This window comes from Malurus melanocephalus, unplaced genomic scaffold, assembly GCF_030028575.1.
Source record: "Malurus melanocephalus ecotype Western Australia unplaced genomic scaffold, MMel_1.1 scaffold_315, whole genome shotgun sequence".
NCBI classification, from domain to species: domain Eukaryota; kingdom Metazoa; phylum Chordata; class Aves; order Passeriformes; family Maluridae; genus Malurus; species Malurus melanocephalus.
This window is the reverse complement of record NW_026623547.1, coordinates 240,012-255,633: the sequence shown is the minus strand read 5'-3', so window position 1 is coordinate 255,633 and position 15,622 is coordinate 240,012. Positions and strand designations below refer to the sequence as shown.

The following is a 15,622-nucleotide window of genomic DNA, read 5'->3' as shown; positions in this document are numbered from 1 at the left end:
TGCAGTTTTTCTGTGTTATCTACAAGTATGAAGGTATGATAATATTTATATAATTAATATTACTATAGGTTTTATAGCATATAATATTCTATTTTGTAGTGAACCCATGTTAATACTTTATAATTCAAATGGAAGTATCTTGAGTTCAGAGCATTGGTTAAAATTTTACCTGTCCCAGACAGTCGTCCCCCTGACAAAAATTTACATCTATTATTTTTTCATACAAYTCACTTTTCACAGAGGACTTAATAAAATTAATATAAAACTCAACAGATTGCTTTTAGATAGAMGAACAACTAGCCTTTGCTGAGTGTTTTTAAAATTGATCTCCAAACCTCCTGTACCAGAGTAGCTCAAATGTCAAAGACTTCAAGCAGYTTCCATGAAGTTAAAACCACACAGATCTACCCTACTTCACTGTTTAAACACTTCTGAGCTGAGACATAATTTGTTATTAATTAGCCTTTTGCTTTCATCTTGTCTGTTTGAAATGCTGTTTTCATGAGCTGTCAGTGAGTCAGCTGCCATCTCCAGGGGGCTGAGGACACAGGCAGTGCACAACTGTGGCTCTGCTCCATCAACACAGAATCACGAAACAGTTTGGGTTGGAAGGACCTTTAAAGGTCACACAGTCCAACACCCAMAGCRAGGCACAGGGACATCTTCAAYCAGATCAGRYTGCTGAGAGCCCTGTACARCCCAACCATCAATGTTTCCRGGGATGGGGCATCCACCAACTCCCTGGGAAACCAGTTACAGTGTGTTATCATCCTCATAATAAGAAATGTCTTTAATCTCGTCCAAATGAACCCTCTTTTAGCTCAGAACCATTGTCCCCTGTCCTATTGCAACAGGCCCTGCTAAGAAATTTGTTTCCATCTCTCTTTTAAGCCCCCTTTCAGTACTGAACAACAATTAGGTCTCCCTGAAGCCTTCTCTTCCCCAGGCTGAAAAACCCCAACTCTCTCAGCCTTTCTTCATAGGAGAGGTGCTCCACCCCTCTGATCATCTTTGTCACCCTGCTCTGGACTTGCTCCAACAGACTCATGTCCTTCCTGTGCTGAAGACCCCAGGGCTGGATGCAGTGCCCCAGGTGGGGGGTGAGGAGAGGGGAGCAGAGGGGCAGAATCAGCACCCTTGATGTGTTGGCCACACTGCTTTGGATGCAGCCCAGAGTACAGTTGAGTTTCTGGGCTTGAGTGCACATTTGGGTCATGTCCAGTCTCTCATCCACCGGTATTCCCAAATCCTTCTCAGTCCCTAATCCTCCAGCCTGTATTGATACTTTTTTGGGAGCTCCAAATGCTGTAGTCACAATTTCAGCACTTTGTTGCCACCCCCTCGCCCTGTACAASTGAAATACACTTTCCTCTAAACAATCACTGCTGCATAATTCACCTGGCCTCTYTCCACACTTCTATTTAAAAGCTCTCAGGGAATGCAGTGCCATCTCATTTTTCAAAATTATACACTTTATTATTCCAAGCTATCAAGATTCCTTTATTTCAGTCCTCACACCTCCACCTTGCGTAGGGTGACACAGATCTTAGTGAAACACTTGCCCAGCAAGACCAGTATTTTTGTCTCTGGCACTCCCTAATTTCCTAAATTCTGCTTTCAAGAATTTGTTCTTGTGCAATTAAAAAAGCATCATGCCCTTTAATAAAGCAAAGAAAACTACTCATCCCAATTTCTTGTTGTTAGTGTTGAGCTTCCCRACATTACTTTTCATGCCACCCACACTTTTTGGTTTGGTTAAGGAGACCTATAGCTCACTGGAGTAACAGAGAAGCAGCAAAGCAGAGGTGTCAACCCCAAAATGCTATAAATGGGCTTCCTGTAAAAGCTTACCTAACCCTAGCATATACTGGTATTTTGGAACTGATATTTCCAGAGGTAAAATACCTCCTTCCTTCTTCTTTTGCCTGTTTCTGTTTCAGGAAACTCATGCTGACGTGAAGCATGTTTTCTCCCATCTGCTGCCACTACTGAATAAATGAAAAATGACAGAATTATACTTCCAGTAGCTTTGAAAGTTAACAACCTTACGCCCGTTGCCATATGGCTTCTCCAAACAATTTTTCCTGATGAATATCAGCTACTAGGACCAGGCTTATTTCATTTGCCTTCACACTGTGAATGAGTTAAATCTAACTGCAAGGATACAATTCAAGAAAGCTTAGAAGAACAGCAGCTCATTTTGCCTCCTTCTTTGAACAGACATAAAGGCAAGATAATGTGTTAATTATCATTCATTATTTAGCAACAGAAGCCTTCTGTTTGTCAACTGCATGCTGCTACCAAAGCCAAACATTCCAAAAAATGCTTGATTTCTTTTAGCCTTTATCTTAATTTTTCTTGCATTTTTAATTTTGCAGCTTTCTTTTCTAAAGAAGGGCTATGTCCTTATCCTCATTTTGCAGAAAGGGATTTTGAGGCAAAATAGAGGAAGAGCACTTYTAAAAAAAATGAGGATGATAAATAATTTATACTTATATAACAACCAAGCACAAAAGGCCAGATTTTAATCTCAATTACAGAATAGCTACACCTGTAACTGTTCAAGGTTTCCTAGAAAATATCACTRTAAATCCAGCAAAGAACCATCTCTACAGGACAAATCACACCAAATAGAATTACAGGCATTACCAAAGTCACAGAAAATGCAAATATAGTAGAAAYTTATTTAGCAAGAAATGCATTAAATGGCCTAGAAGTGGTTGTTTTTTAATCCCCCTGCAGCTCTCATTAAGTACTCCTGGCATRACCCAAGGCATGAGTGCAGACAATTTTCTTCAGCAGAGCTAAAAGCCTGGGCTGTGGCCTGGTTTGGGCCAACAAGTGACCCCYTTAATTAACAGTCTAATATCACAGTCCACTATTCTGCAGTTTTATTTACCTGTGTTTTATTAAAAGGGACCCATAACTCTTCTCTYTTGATTTTATGCAAGGTGGTTAAAGCTGAGGTGCTTGGAAACAGCCCAGACTAACTAGGGGATAGTTAAGACAGACAAACTACCCCTMATTAACTAACTAGGGATACTAACATTCCTCCAGGACTGCCATTTCTAACACTGAYGTTTTTCTGTCTGTCAAAAAGGCTGTTGCTCATCATCATAATTGGAATTTCCAGAAGTTAAGAGGAGACTAATCTATRTGAATGTGCTGCATCTCCAAATGGAAACCACGCAGTGCTGATGCCTCATTAATGCTCTGCAGCAGCTCAGCTTGTAAAACCTCTGTTCACGTTGCTCAGAGGAGACTCATGAGCAGCCTTGAAATTGTGGGATGCCTGGGTGCCACTCAGTTTTGGGGCTGGATATGTGTACCTTGACTATACACTTGGATAAGCCCAGATCTCATTTCACATTGCCCCAGAAATTTCCACTGGAGAGAAATCTGTACAGACCAGGCTTCAGCTGCTCCATCCTCAATACTCAGTGTCCCAGCACCTCCATAATGCATGGTTAAGACAAGTCCAGTCTCTGAGTAAGGGCTTCTCCAGTATCAGAAGGGTCTGCACATATACACACACACAGAGATTGTTGCCATGTGTTGTATGGCATTCTACCTTSTAGCTTCTAGAAGTGAAAAACAATCAAAAAACCATGATTTGCTATTTTGTGAAGAAAACAAAAGGTAGTTGGTGTAAAATACTAGGAGATAGGAGGCCAGTATATGAACAGTCCAATATGTTGTATCAGTTTAACCTATGGCTTTATTATGGCTGAAAATAGTAATTGTAATGACAACAGCTAAGCAAGTAATGAAAACTTTCTAGCAAAGCGTTGTTCTTTGCCGTTACTGAGAACAAAAAAAAATAAATCTCAGTATTGCCTCAAACACCGAAATAAAATTAAAATATGTTTTTTAACATGGGTTGCTCTAACTCAGGGGGATGGTGTGCAATAAATCAAAATGACCCTGTGTCATTATTTGAAAATGAATAAATCTTTCCTGTAGTTCCTAAGAAAACTTGTCAAAAGTAAACTGACTKCAGGCTTTGAGGTGATAGTGCTGCCACTGATTTATGAGTGTGAGTGTCAGCAGTGGGGTGACTGACTTAATAGAACTCCAACACAGAAAAGAGCAGGTATAAAAGTACTTATTTTTAAGATCACGTTTGAGTTGGACTGAGTCTTARACAGAGAGGGCCCTTTGTCTGTGAACTTGTCCTATGACTGTATGCTTTGTATGTGACAACATTGTTTACTGATTCAAGGAGAAAGTCAATACAATGAAGTAGAAGGCAAAAGCAACCTCCTTGATACTTCCTTTTTGGCACTGGCCATGAATACACTGCAATGCAGTTAATCAGCTCTTACATAATGGGATCCTGGAGGACAAGGACAATGAGAATAATCATGTGGGAACATTCGGTATAGGAACATTTACCTGCAGTTTTTACATTTTTTGGTAGGAAACTAATCTGTGATTCTGTGATTCAACAGTGGGAAAGAACTCCCCCCCAAACACTGCCTAATACTTAGATTAAATACCTGTGTGTGAAGCACAAAGCTACAATAGAAATAACTGATCAGAGTAGGGCAGTAGCTAGAGATACACTTTTAACCACTCTCCATATGGAGCAGGAATGCTGGTGTGTCCCACGTAATGTCTGGACATGCTAGAGAAAGTCTCTGAAAAATGAAGGCCATCAATRGCCTGCTTGAGATATTTTTATTTTACCTGTTGTCCTGAGATGAACTGCTGCTTTGTCATGACAGGTCCCTTYAGGACATCACCTGCCCCCTTGTTCTGATTATTGGAACAGTAATGATCATCAGCAATAGTGATTTGCTCATTTTCTTCAGCTTCCAGCTGGCTCTGGTTGAAACGCAATGAACCTTTCAGGATATCCTTGATCTGTTGTTGGAGAGGAAAGAATGGAAGTTAAAAACTGGGAGAAATTCTACATTTTCTAAAGCTCTGTGCAGATTGCTTCCATACAGTATTTCCACAAAATATATGCTTTGAAAAGATAGGAAGCAAGTCAGTATTCATACCTTTATTGGTTACAGATATAAATAACAGTGAAATGTGGTTTTATTAGAGTCTGGAAAACAACTATTCAGGAAATCTAAAGAGAATAAAACTGTTAAGCTTATTCCCTGCCTCATTATAGGTTTACCATATGTCACATTATTCCTCATAAAATGTATTTTGAGGGAGCAGAGGGCAGTATAATCAGATGCTCAGCAGCATTCTCATTTTATGTACGTAGTATTTTTTCCTTTAATTCAATAACGTTCAAGTGTTGTCACAATGAAATAATGGAGACACAGGCACGTTATTGTCTAGCAAGTACATTTTGCATTAAGAAAAATGACAGCATGGTGTAAGTCCAGCACATGGTGTTGCACTTCTTTAGCTCTGATTTGAGGCCTCCAAAACTTCCACAGGAGCAAACATGGTGCAAGTTGTCTGAACTTTTTATAGCTGTGTTTTATCTTTACAAATAAAAGTACACCACAAGGTTTGATGCACGAGTAAAACAGCTACAAGAAGACAAAACAGCAGCATACAACAAGAATAAAACAGGAGAATAAAAGAGAAAGGATATTAGCTCTGAAGGGCACGAGAAGGTTAAGCTAAGCAGCAGTAATACCTGCTTCAAACCAGCCAAGGAAACCAGAATTTCATCTTCTTTTTCCAAGCGTTCTTGCAAAATGACTTCCTGAATATTTCCTGTAAAATAAAAGAAAAAAAAGGTAAAGAAAGCAAACATTATAAATAAATTCTAATGTGCTGGTTCTTACTGCTGACTGATGCTTTCAAAACAAAATTCTGTGATCTGCAAGCACAATTCTATATCCGAATCTGAAGACTGACAGCCTTATTATCTGCAGAGCTGAGGCCAGCCTGAGTCCAGCACTGCTGCCAGGAAGCCTCCAGCAATGCTCTGCTCTTCTGCTGCCCCTGAGTACCAAGGTACTCAAACTAATACTGGCCCCTAGAAGACCATACCAGCCTCTGTGTTATGTACAGTTTCAAACTTGAAAATGCTTTGATAAGCATTCAAAAACATTCAGAGAAATCCGCTGCATCTCACAGAAAGGTTTACGTAGAAGAGCAGCAATCTTCATCTCGCTCCCATGGCCACTGCAGATGACAGAATACTCTTCTTTATAGAAGGATGATAAAAAATTTCATTCCCTCTGCAACCTCTTCTTTTAGGTAAAAGAACCAGGACTGAGAAAYAGTTACTTGACAGAAGGTTTTTGGTGCAATACCAATACTTCAGAAGACTCCTGCCTTCCATATTCACAGTGTGGTCCTTCAAGGATGCATTTCACTACCCTGGTATAGAGAGTTTGCAGGAAGAGAAAACCAGGCAATGCTACAGTCCAACATAGCCCAGAGAAACTAAAACTACAATAACTTTGCAGACTTTTAATTATGTCAGATTATTCTCTGGCCTCCTAGCTCCTACTTCCCACCCCTTTAAGAAAACAGTAAAGATTCCTAGTGACAGATTGGCAGAATGAGATGGTATCTGAAAATGACAGGATACTCCTTTGTGCTACTCGTGCCTTACATACACAGACTGAGCCCAAATCCCTCAGTGACACTCATTTGGGAAGAATGCTTTGCTGCTCAGGAGYACCTGTATCTTAGGTACTTCACAGTTAGAGCTTTGTACCATTAACCCACATCTGCACTGCATTTGTTTGTTTTTAAAAACACCCTGCCCRTTCAGGGCCCAAATCAGTGAAAAACCAGGACAGTTGTAACAGATGATCCTGACAAGGACAAATATGATGACACTGCCAACTCTGACACAATATGAAGTTTCAAGTAAAAGCATTGAGTAATTCGGTATGAATTTTGTGTTTACAGAACAAATAGCAAAAGAATGAGATGTGGAGACAGGACAAGAGGAAAGAACAGAAGTGGAGAGGTAGATTCAAAACTTATGTATAAACACAAATTTGAAATTGAGTYGGGGCCAGGAATCAGTAATGGATATAAAGAAAGAATGGAAAGGGCAAAGAGGAGAAAGGATCCATGCCTAAGTACTAAATGAACCGCTAAAAAGCAATCTGAGATGTAGACTGAATGAAAGAGACTAGAGCCATGAAAGGCAATATCTGACAAAAGTCAAGGTGATGTGATCAAGGTCAAGAGCATCAGTGAARGTACCATAACTCAGCTTTGCATAAGCAGCCTACCTGAACAAGGAGATCTACGCTCACATTATTTAGCACACATTATTTACTATATTACAGTGACAATGTACAGCAATGTCGCACAATTGAACAATGCTTAATAGAAATTTTACATGAGAAAGACACTGCATTATGAAGGCTAGAAATAATGAAAAAATAGATCTTTCTGAAAATATATAACATCTTGAATTGAGAAATCCCATAATTAATGTAACATTTCACTTGCTTTTTTACTTTACATCTAAATTGTCTAGTCCCCTCAATTCGGTAAGTAAAATATATGAATATTTATTTATAAAAGAATAACTAACATTCTGATTTCCCCTCTTTAACAAACAGTATTTCCTTCCTTTAAAAGGTTCAGAATTTGAAACACCAGAAGTCCAAAGTCTTCACAGACAGGACAGCCATGCTTGACCACAGCCTGAATCACTGAACTGAACTGTCTTTTCCATTTCTCAGCATTAGAAAGAAAAGCCTTSCATAGTGTTTGATCCCCACATAAATTAAACCATACATTAAAAAACTAAGGCATGCATACTGACTAAGCAGATGGACCAAGAAARTAATTCAACACAAACCTCCAATCTGCTGAAGACTGAATGAAGGAAATCTAAAAAACTGGACAAGAGCAGGAAAACAAAACCTGAAAGGTAATCCACATGATGTGGAAATACTCTACTATTATTACTGTTCTTTAGAGGTGTTTTATAAGTCAGCATTTGAAAAAAAAAATGGAAAAGAATCTATCATTGCTACAAAACCCAGCTGGAACCAYATCTGATGAGCCAATACACTGAGAAGTTTCTAAAAACTTATGAATCGAATATGATAGTTACCCAGCAGAAAAAAATAATAAAAATTAATAAAATAGATTAATGCCACATTTTAATATTAGTTTCAGAGGAAAAAAAGATTAGGAGAAAAAAGATAGGGAATATAGGAAATACAGCCAGTAAGTGGCAACTGAGACATAAAGACATAAATTGGGATGTCCTTCTCTAGTGCAATGAAACAGAAGGAAGGTGGAATTCCTTGAGGAAATGGCAATGAACCTTTTTCTTAAATATCCTTGAACTGCATAGGGCTTCTAATGTGCTGCCCTCATGTCTTTTGAACGCGAGGTTTTTTTAAATTTCAATTAAGGGGAAACCAAATTTACCAATGCTCATTCTTCCTCCCTGGCTAATGAGTAAAAAAGGAGCTTAAAAAAATAAATCCTTAGATGAGAGAAGCACACAGGCAATATGATTTTGCATGAGCTCCTCCTTGATCACATCCTTCTGCTGGGACCACCCTTTGTGGTCCTTCCATGTGGACTGGAAGGAGAGTGGGAAGAASAGGAGGGATGGCAAGAAACTTGGAATGTGTTCTGCAGCTGCTCTCCCATGAATGGCTGTGSCAGGGTGCAGCATCCTCACTGCRGGGACTCTGATCCAAGCCTTTTCCMACTGCTGGGGGATCTCATAGGGCAGTCAGYTGCTGAGATGAAGAGGGAAACTACGCTCTCAAGTGCAGACAAAAGCTTCTTATTTTATTTTCTGTATCTCAAAAGATACCCTTGCAACTAGAAGCACTTTCAAAGATACCATTTCAAGAGTGCTAGAAGCACATTTGATATGATATTGCTCAGCTGAAGGACTTTTACTTTAAGCTAAGATGTATAATTTAATTATTCTTYCTTCACAGGAGATGTTACTGTACTTTGAGAGAAGTGCTTCATGTATATGAATGAATTGGCCACATATTGATTTATGTCTGCTTAGCTGCTGCTCTATATCAGTACCTCTTTTTTTTTTTTTAATCAAAAAGTAACTATCTTTAAAAAAACCCTGCAGATGTCAACCCAACAGATGTCAACACCTTCCAACCTCTAAAAAACCCCCACTGATACAATAAATCAAACAAACTGATTATGTGATTTCTATATTATTCAAAACCAAGTCCAGTGTGATTCTGTGCTATAAATATTCATCKATTGGGATAGCTGTTGTTATTCAAAAGTTATCAAAGTCCTATGGTACATAGAAAACTAAGGTTAAAGTCAAATATTCCTGACTGCCTTGTTTGGGTTTCTTTTTCTTTCTTTCAAGATTTCATTTAGCTGTCAAATGTTTTCTGCAGAAAAAGACAGTATTTATTTGTTCAATGAATCTCTTAGTAGAGGAAAACAAAAAGTGAAATTTTGCAACTTCTCACCTGGTGGTCAGAGCACTGCTGTGAGATGTGCAAGATACCAGACAACCATTACAAGGCTCTGGATTTGTTTCAAAATAGTGCTAACAAGTCTGAATATCCCAAAATGAACTGTCACACCCTGACTGTGATCCTGACTAAGCCTCAGAAATGCTGGAGCTGTAAAARCAGTTGTTATCTTCAGAAGTCAGCAACATTATCCACTTTGATGGATTCCCTCAAACCAGATTCACAACTCAAACGATGCCTTTTGATAATTGATTTGAATTAATTTTGGGTACTTATTCTCAAATGAGCAGACTCGTGTAAGTTTGATAGACACTAGATCAGCAAATCAATAATTACTTCCTGAGTGARACTGTGATCAGCTGCCTTAATATACTTTAAATCTAACTACAACTACAGAGGAAGAACATGCAAATTATTGCACTCATGTCCTTCTTTTCTACAGAATACAGAAAACACTGTAGCAAGTAGTGATTTTGTTAGCAACAGTTGAAACAGCTAAAAATTAAGATGGAATATTTTGTTCATTTCTTGCTCTTACATTTATGGCAAATTGTGAATCACTTTACATGCAAACTCATTGTAGAAGTAATTTAAAAAAAAAAAAAATCAAGATTTCTATTTCCTTTCCCTAAATTAATTGCTAAATTTTAAACTGAAGACACGCCATCATCTACAAAAGAGGAAAAACATCCACAGCAGCTCTGAGCAGGAAAATTAGAGATAACTTATGCTCTCTGATGATTGAAATGCTTCATATTGCACGATGGTGTGAGCAGTCACTGCTGAGTTTCCAGGCCAAGGAAAGGGGCAATTCAAAATTTTCCTCTCTGAATGTGGAAAAGCTGTTAGGCTTAGCATAATTATTTTAGAGGCTTATTAAATAAAGTCACTTTCACTGAAAATTTTGCTTGCATTCAATATAGATTTTGCAAGAAAGCCACCCCGAGCCAGGAAATGAATGGAAAAACTTTGCTGTAGACAAGGTCCCCTCAGGCAGCTGTTCATGCCCATCCATCCAGAACACAGATCTGCACCTCTTCCCTTCCACCAGGGAGATGGAGACAAACAGAGCTACGACCCTGCCAGATGAAGGCACAGCACAGACTTGACACAGAATCAGATGGAACTGGAGAAAACTGAACACGGGAATAATTTTAATGCCCCTGCTCTCTGAGGTTCTTTGTTTTCCACCGCACTGCTGCCTCTCTGCAGCGCATCTCTCTCCTAATGATTTCTATTTTAAGCTGGTCTCCRTGGGGCCTTTCCAGGAAGATGAGTCCTGCTGAGAGGAGCTAACAGTATTACAAAGCTGCCTTTCTAGTACTAGTTCCTGATCAATGACTTGTAAACAAGCAACAGTGCCAGAGTCATGTTAAATTGACTTTTTTCACCCTTGGTTTTCACTACTGAGAGCTCAAACTCAGAATGTTAAAGTACCYTCTCACTTCCAATATAGGCAGGAGGAAGGAGCTACACTTACTACACTTCCATTTTTTTTCCAAAAGAGGACAACCAAAAAATCACAATGTTCCCATAGATGTCAAGGCACAGACAGCTCTCCAGACTCATATTCCAGTACTTTTGTATGATTGTCTTGATGAAATCAGGATTTACAGAAAATGTTTCCAACATTCCCTGCACAATACACTAGTGRCAGCAAGACTGCCTTTTCTAGAACATGATGGGGCTGGAAGGACAGACTGGGACTTTAGCTTCCGATAATCAATTTTTCTCTCTTTTCACAACAAATACCGCTTTCCTACCTGAACTTGGTCTGACTGAGCAGGAAGATGAACTCTCTCCTTAAAACTGGACAGAAAATCTAGACCTTAACAGTGGTTTGTGGCCTTTCTAGAAAGACTATGCTGCATGACATAGTGATATTGCTGTTTAATAATGTAGCTCAAGATGTTTCCAATGACTGCATTTTCCTTCCAGCACTAAAAATACAAATGAGAGGAGTTAAATTCCCTTCTAAAATAATAGTGTTTGTGATCTAAGTGTTGATGAAGGCAACACTGCTAAGTAGCCAACTTTTATTTACCTATCACTGTGAATGTCAACTCTAATAGTAACAATTACACATTATATTAAAAGCATCACTTAGCAACATTTGAGTCTTACAGAACTTAAAGATCCTAAAAATCTGAAGTATGAAATTATTTGTGAAGCACTACACTCTTTAAAACATTTATTTGAATATAAATGAGGTATTTATACTGTGTATACTTCTGATTCATGTGSTGTGTGGAGCATCAAAATTTTATCAATATTTAACGTGTGGTAATGCTGGTGACATCAGAGAAATATGTAGCAAAAAGTTACTCATCATCAACTCATAGCAAGGCACAGAATTGCAGATGTACACAGAAGGGAATTGGTTGGGTCATGAAGTCCTTTTGTCCATCCCTTGCTCAAAGACAAGATCAATTCTTAGCTGTGAACTCCAATTTACACACACTAAACAGATTATGCTTACCACACACTGTATATTTATAGAAAGAATGGGGAAACTAACAATTCAGTCATATAACCATTTAGTTTCTGCTAAGGTTTTATTCCCTTAAAGCTGGAATTGGAAGAGAAACCACTGCCTAAGAGATGCTGGAAAGGATGGATTGTCTTATACTTCAATATGAGGGAGGTGYTCACCAAGCAGCAGGAAGGAAGCTACAGGAATTCACTGAAAGTTGCAGTGAAAGTTGTTAATCAGATAATGAGGGGGTGTGTARTCTTCATTATTTTAATCTCCTTTTCACTCAGACTACTGGGATGGATGCATCTATAGCTGGRCTTGCAGGACTGCCACAGTTGTTATAGAAAGAAAGTAGGCTCTTTGTCAGTTGAACCAGCTGTTTTTGACTTAAGGGTTACCCTTAAGCAACAAAAAGGTGGTTAAAATCAATGGGGCATGAAGAATTACACTTTTATTCTTCATATATACATACAGAGGGGGAAAGAGAGAGAGAGAGAGAGCAGAAGTGAGAGTCTGAAAGTCTGTACAACAAATATTAGCTGTGTATTATGCTATACAACAAATGCTTTTTCCCAGTAGACATTCTTACACTTGATTTAATAGATTTGCTAATGTTCTTTCGTTATATGCTTTTTTAATAGATTATTTTACATCRTTATTCCTAACTAAACAGAGTAAACCCCTTAGACTCATAGGCCTGTGTTTGATGTGTCCTTTTTTTACTGATAGCATTTCTAATCACACTGGATTTACAAACCATGGATTATTTTATTTATGTCCCAAGCATAAGAGAACTCATTTAATGCATTTACTTCCACAACAAATGCTAAAGTATTTCATTTCAGCACAGGGCAGCAGAATAATTTCCACTTCTTCTTAGCCTTACAAAAATGTCATAACCTTTCATCTCATCACATGACACATAAAACAAGAATTCAATACTATCTTGCATAYATTTAACTGGGCAGTATGTCAGTCCCCAAATTGAGCATTAAATCAACCTTCTCCTCTCCTTTCCCCATTGTAAATGATCCTTATAATAAAATGCACCCTTATAACAACTGCACTGACTCTTAAAAGAGGTAGTAATGAAATCAGTCTAATTAAACATTTAAAGGTGCTATTTCATACAACTAAAATTATACTACTAACTATATCCTGTAAATTTTCATTCCTTTATTTTTATATTTTTCTTCCTTGCTCATGGTGTTTGCAATARTCACAGTGAAAAGATGGCTTTCAACTGTTTTGAATAAGTCTTCCAAATAATATTTGGCTCAGAAATGTCAGGAAGTRCTAGTTAATCATACATGTGCCAGCATTGCTTGATGCTTGTGGCAGGGACATGTCCTGTGATYCTATCCAAAGAACTCTCAGAAGACTGGCTTTCATTTTTCTTATTACTCTGATGCCATAACTTCTGGGCATTTTGTAAACATAAACATTTTTTCTACAGGCTACCTGTGAGAGCTGAGAACTGATATGCCATTCCAATGGCAGGATGCTGGTGATGTTTAGAAGAATGGGAGATGAAAACTTCACTTTTCCACATCCCTTCCATAATCCACAACGGAGGGGCAGAGATGTACTGGAATACTGGTGAAGGACATGGCAGCATATTACAGACAGCAGGAGAGAAATTGGAAAATGTTCCATAAGGACAAGCCAACATCCCTGTGTGGGTAGCTCAGAGAAGGATTTATTTGTTTTGGCTCAGTGGAGCYATGATGCTTAAGCATAAACTTACTACATGTGGGTCAGAGCTGAAAGGTTTTTGTGATGTTGCCTCCAAGACAAGAAGTGATTTAAAAACCTGGATACTGAGCAACATATTTCTGAGACCCACCTGAATGTCCCTCTGGCAGCTGGTTCAGGTTAAGCAGTAACAGTATGAAGGTGAAGTTAATAAAACCAGGCAGACTTATGTTTCCTCTGTATAATTGGGTACCTTTGCACATATTTCTAGGGTGCTGTGCAGAACCCTGTGAGCTCTTTGCAGAGCTGCCATGAATCCTCAGAGCTTATTAGCTGAGGCTCTATGCAGTGAGAAAGCAGCTAAATTGCTTCTGAATCTCAGCTAGCTGGGGAAGCAACCTTCTGCATTTACATAGTGCTGCCCTTAAGCAAAAGCAAGYGTGGAATGACCTTAGTTTCTCTACTTTTATAACCTGATAAATTGCCCATCAGAAAAAAATAGTTTCTATATAAAGATTTCCACATCCAAGTTAATACTGAACCAACGCTGCCTTAAATTGCCTCTCATGAAAAAGACTTCCTGTGCTACAAGTGTAATTATTGGGTAAACTTTCCCACACTTGGAGGTCTGAAAGTATGTCTCTGTCAGAAACAAATGGTAGGTTCTCCTGTCTCAGATAATGCTGATGGTTTGGTTCCTGTCCCATGTAAAGAGACAATGCTTTAAAATTCAGCACTTTTCTCTCTGCAACAAAACTGGCAAGCTAATAAAGAGCCTCCACAATCTCTCATATTGGTACTTGCCCATGGAGGACTGATACTTCTCCAGGGCTTTAATTTACTTTTTGCTGAGAAACTGCACTTAAATTGTAGGCCAGTGCTGACATGATCCAAACCATAAGGATACTAGAATAGCAGATGGTGTCAGATGACAGTGTCATTAGCTGGTGTCACCTGAACTGCYATTTAACAGTGCTTGAGCCTGGGATGTAACAAAGCTTTGCTCTTTGAGACCCTCCAGACTGACTTCATGYTGAACCAACACCTCAAACTCAGTCCCATGCCCAATGTGAAGGACAAGAGAGGAATCTTCYAGCAGRTAYTATATGGCTCTCTCAGTGCTTTTTGTGTGCATGTCTCTTAGACAAATCTTCATGATCCACTCTAAGACATCAGACAGATGTCATATGTACCAGTTACCAGGAAAAATCTTTTTCTGAMTGCTCTTGATAGCTTGACGCTTTTRTTTTCACATAGTAAAAGAAACRAGGAAACAATCAAAGTTCCYCAAAAATGAAGTAACATTACAACAGACAATAACATTGTAACACTGAAATGGTGTATTACAGCTTTCTGAATCAYTGAGGCTTGAGGAATTTATGTGCACTAACAGTAGAGTATCTCCCAGAAAGAAAAATGCTAAAGAACATTACCACATTTCRGAAATCCCCAGTGACAGTATTATTTCCTGAAAAAGGCCAGTGTTTGTGAGAAAGTAAGATTAAGAAAATGTATCTGCGATGAAGCTGGAGCAATGGTGAATATACTTATTCACTATTAGCTGAGTAATATTCTGCATTTATTTTGTGAGCAAAGCCACATGACAGGTTTACAAGTTTGGATGTGTCTTCATGGCAATAATGGAMAAATTGAACAGTGGATTAATTTATTTTTTTGAAAGCTATGACAAGTTTGTGAAAACAGGTGGGAGCCACAGTAAAATCTGCTTCCCTGTACTGCCATTGTACATACCTAAATTTCAACATTTGTCCTTGGGGGTGTTAAAAGGAATTTCCCCTCAGCAGTATTCCAGTGGTTAAGGGAAAGAGGGARGGAAACCAAAGCTCTTTCTAACACACAGCCCTAAGACAGAGACAAAGATCTCACAGTGGCTTTCCACCATTTTAATAATAAAACCCCTATTTCTAATTTCTACCCACAGCACTAAGTAGCAATATTTCAGAATCATCATTCATTCCCATGGTAACATGCCCTGATATTACAAGCAGTTAATTATGTYGTTGCCATGTTGTAGACTGGGGTTTATTTACAGAAGGAGATAAACATTTAATGAAAA

The 15,622-nt window shown here is 38.5% G+C and overlaps 1 protein-coding gene across 4 annotated transcripts in view; it reads right to left on the bottom strand.

Annotated features, from left to right (window-relative positions):
- Positions 1-15,622, bottom strand: part of TBC1D5 (TBC1 domain family member 5) — a 242,886-nt gene that overhangs the window by 6,086 nt on the left and 221,178 nt on the right. For all 4 annotated transcript variants that reach the window (XM_057377438.1, XM_057377435.1, XM_057377436.1 and 1 more), the window contains 2 exons: positions 5,609-5,688; positions 4,690-4,866 (listed from right to left, as the gene is read on the bottom strand). In XM_057377438.1, the coding sequence (XP_057233421.1) occupies positions 4,690-4,866; positions 5,609-5,688 (257 nt within the window). The remainder of the gene's footprint in view (positions 1-4,689; positions 4,867-5,608; positions 5,689-15,622) is intronic.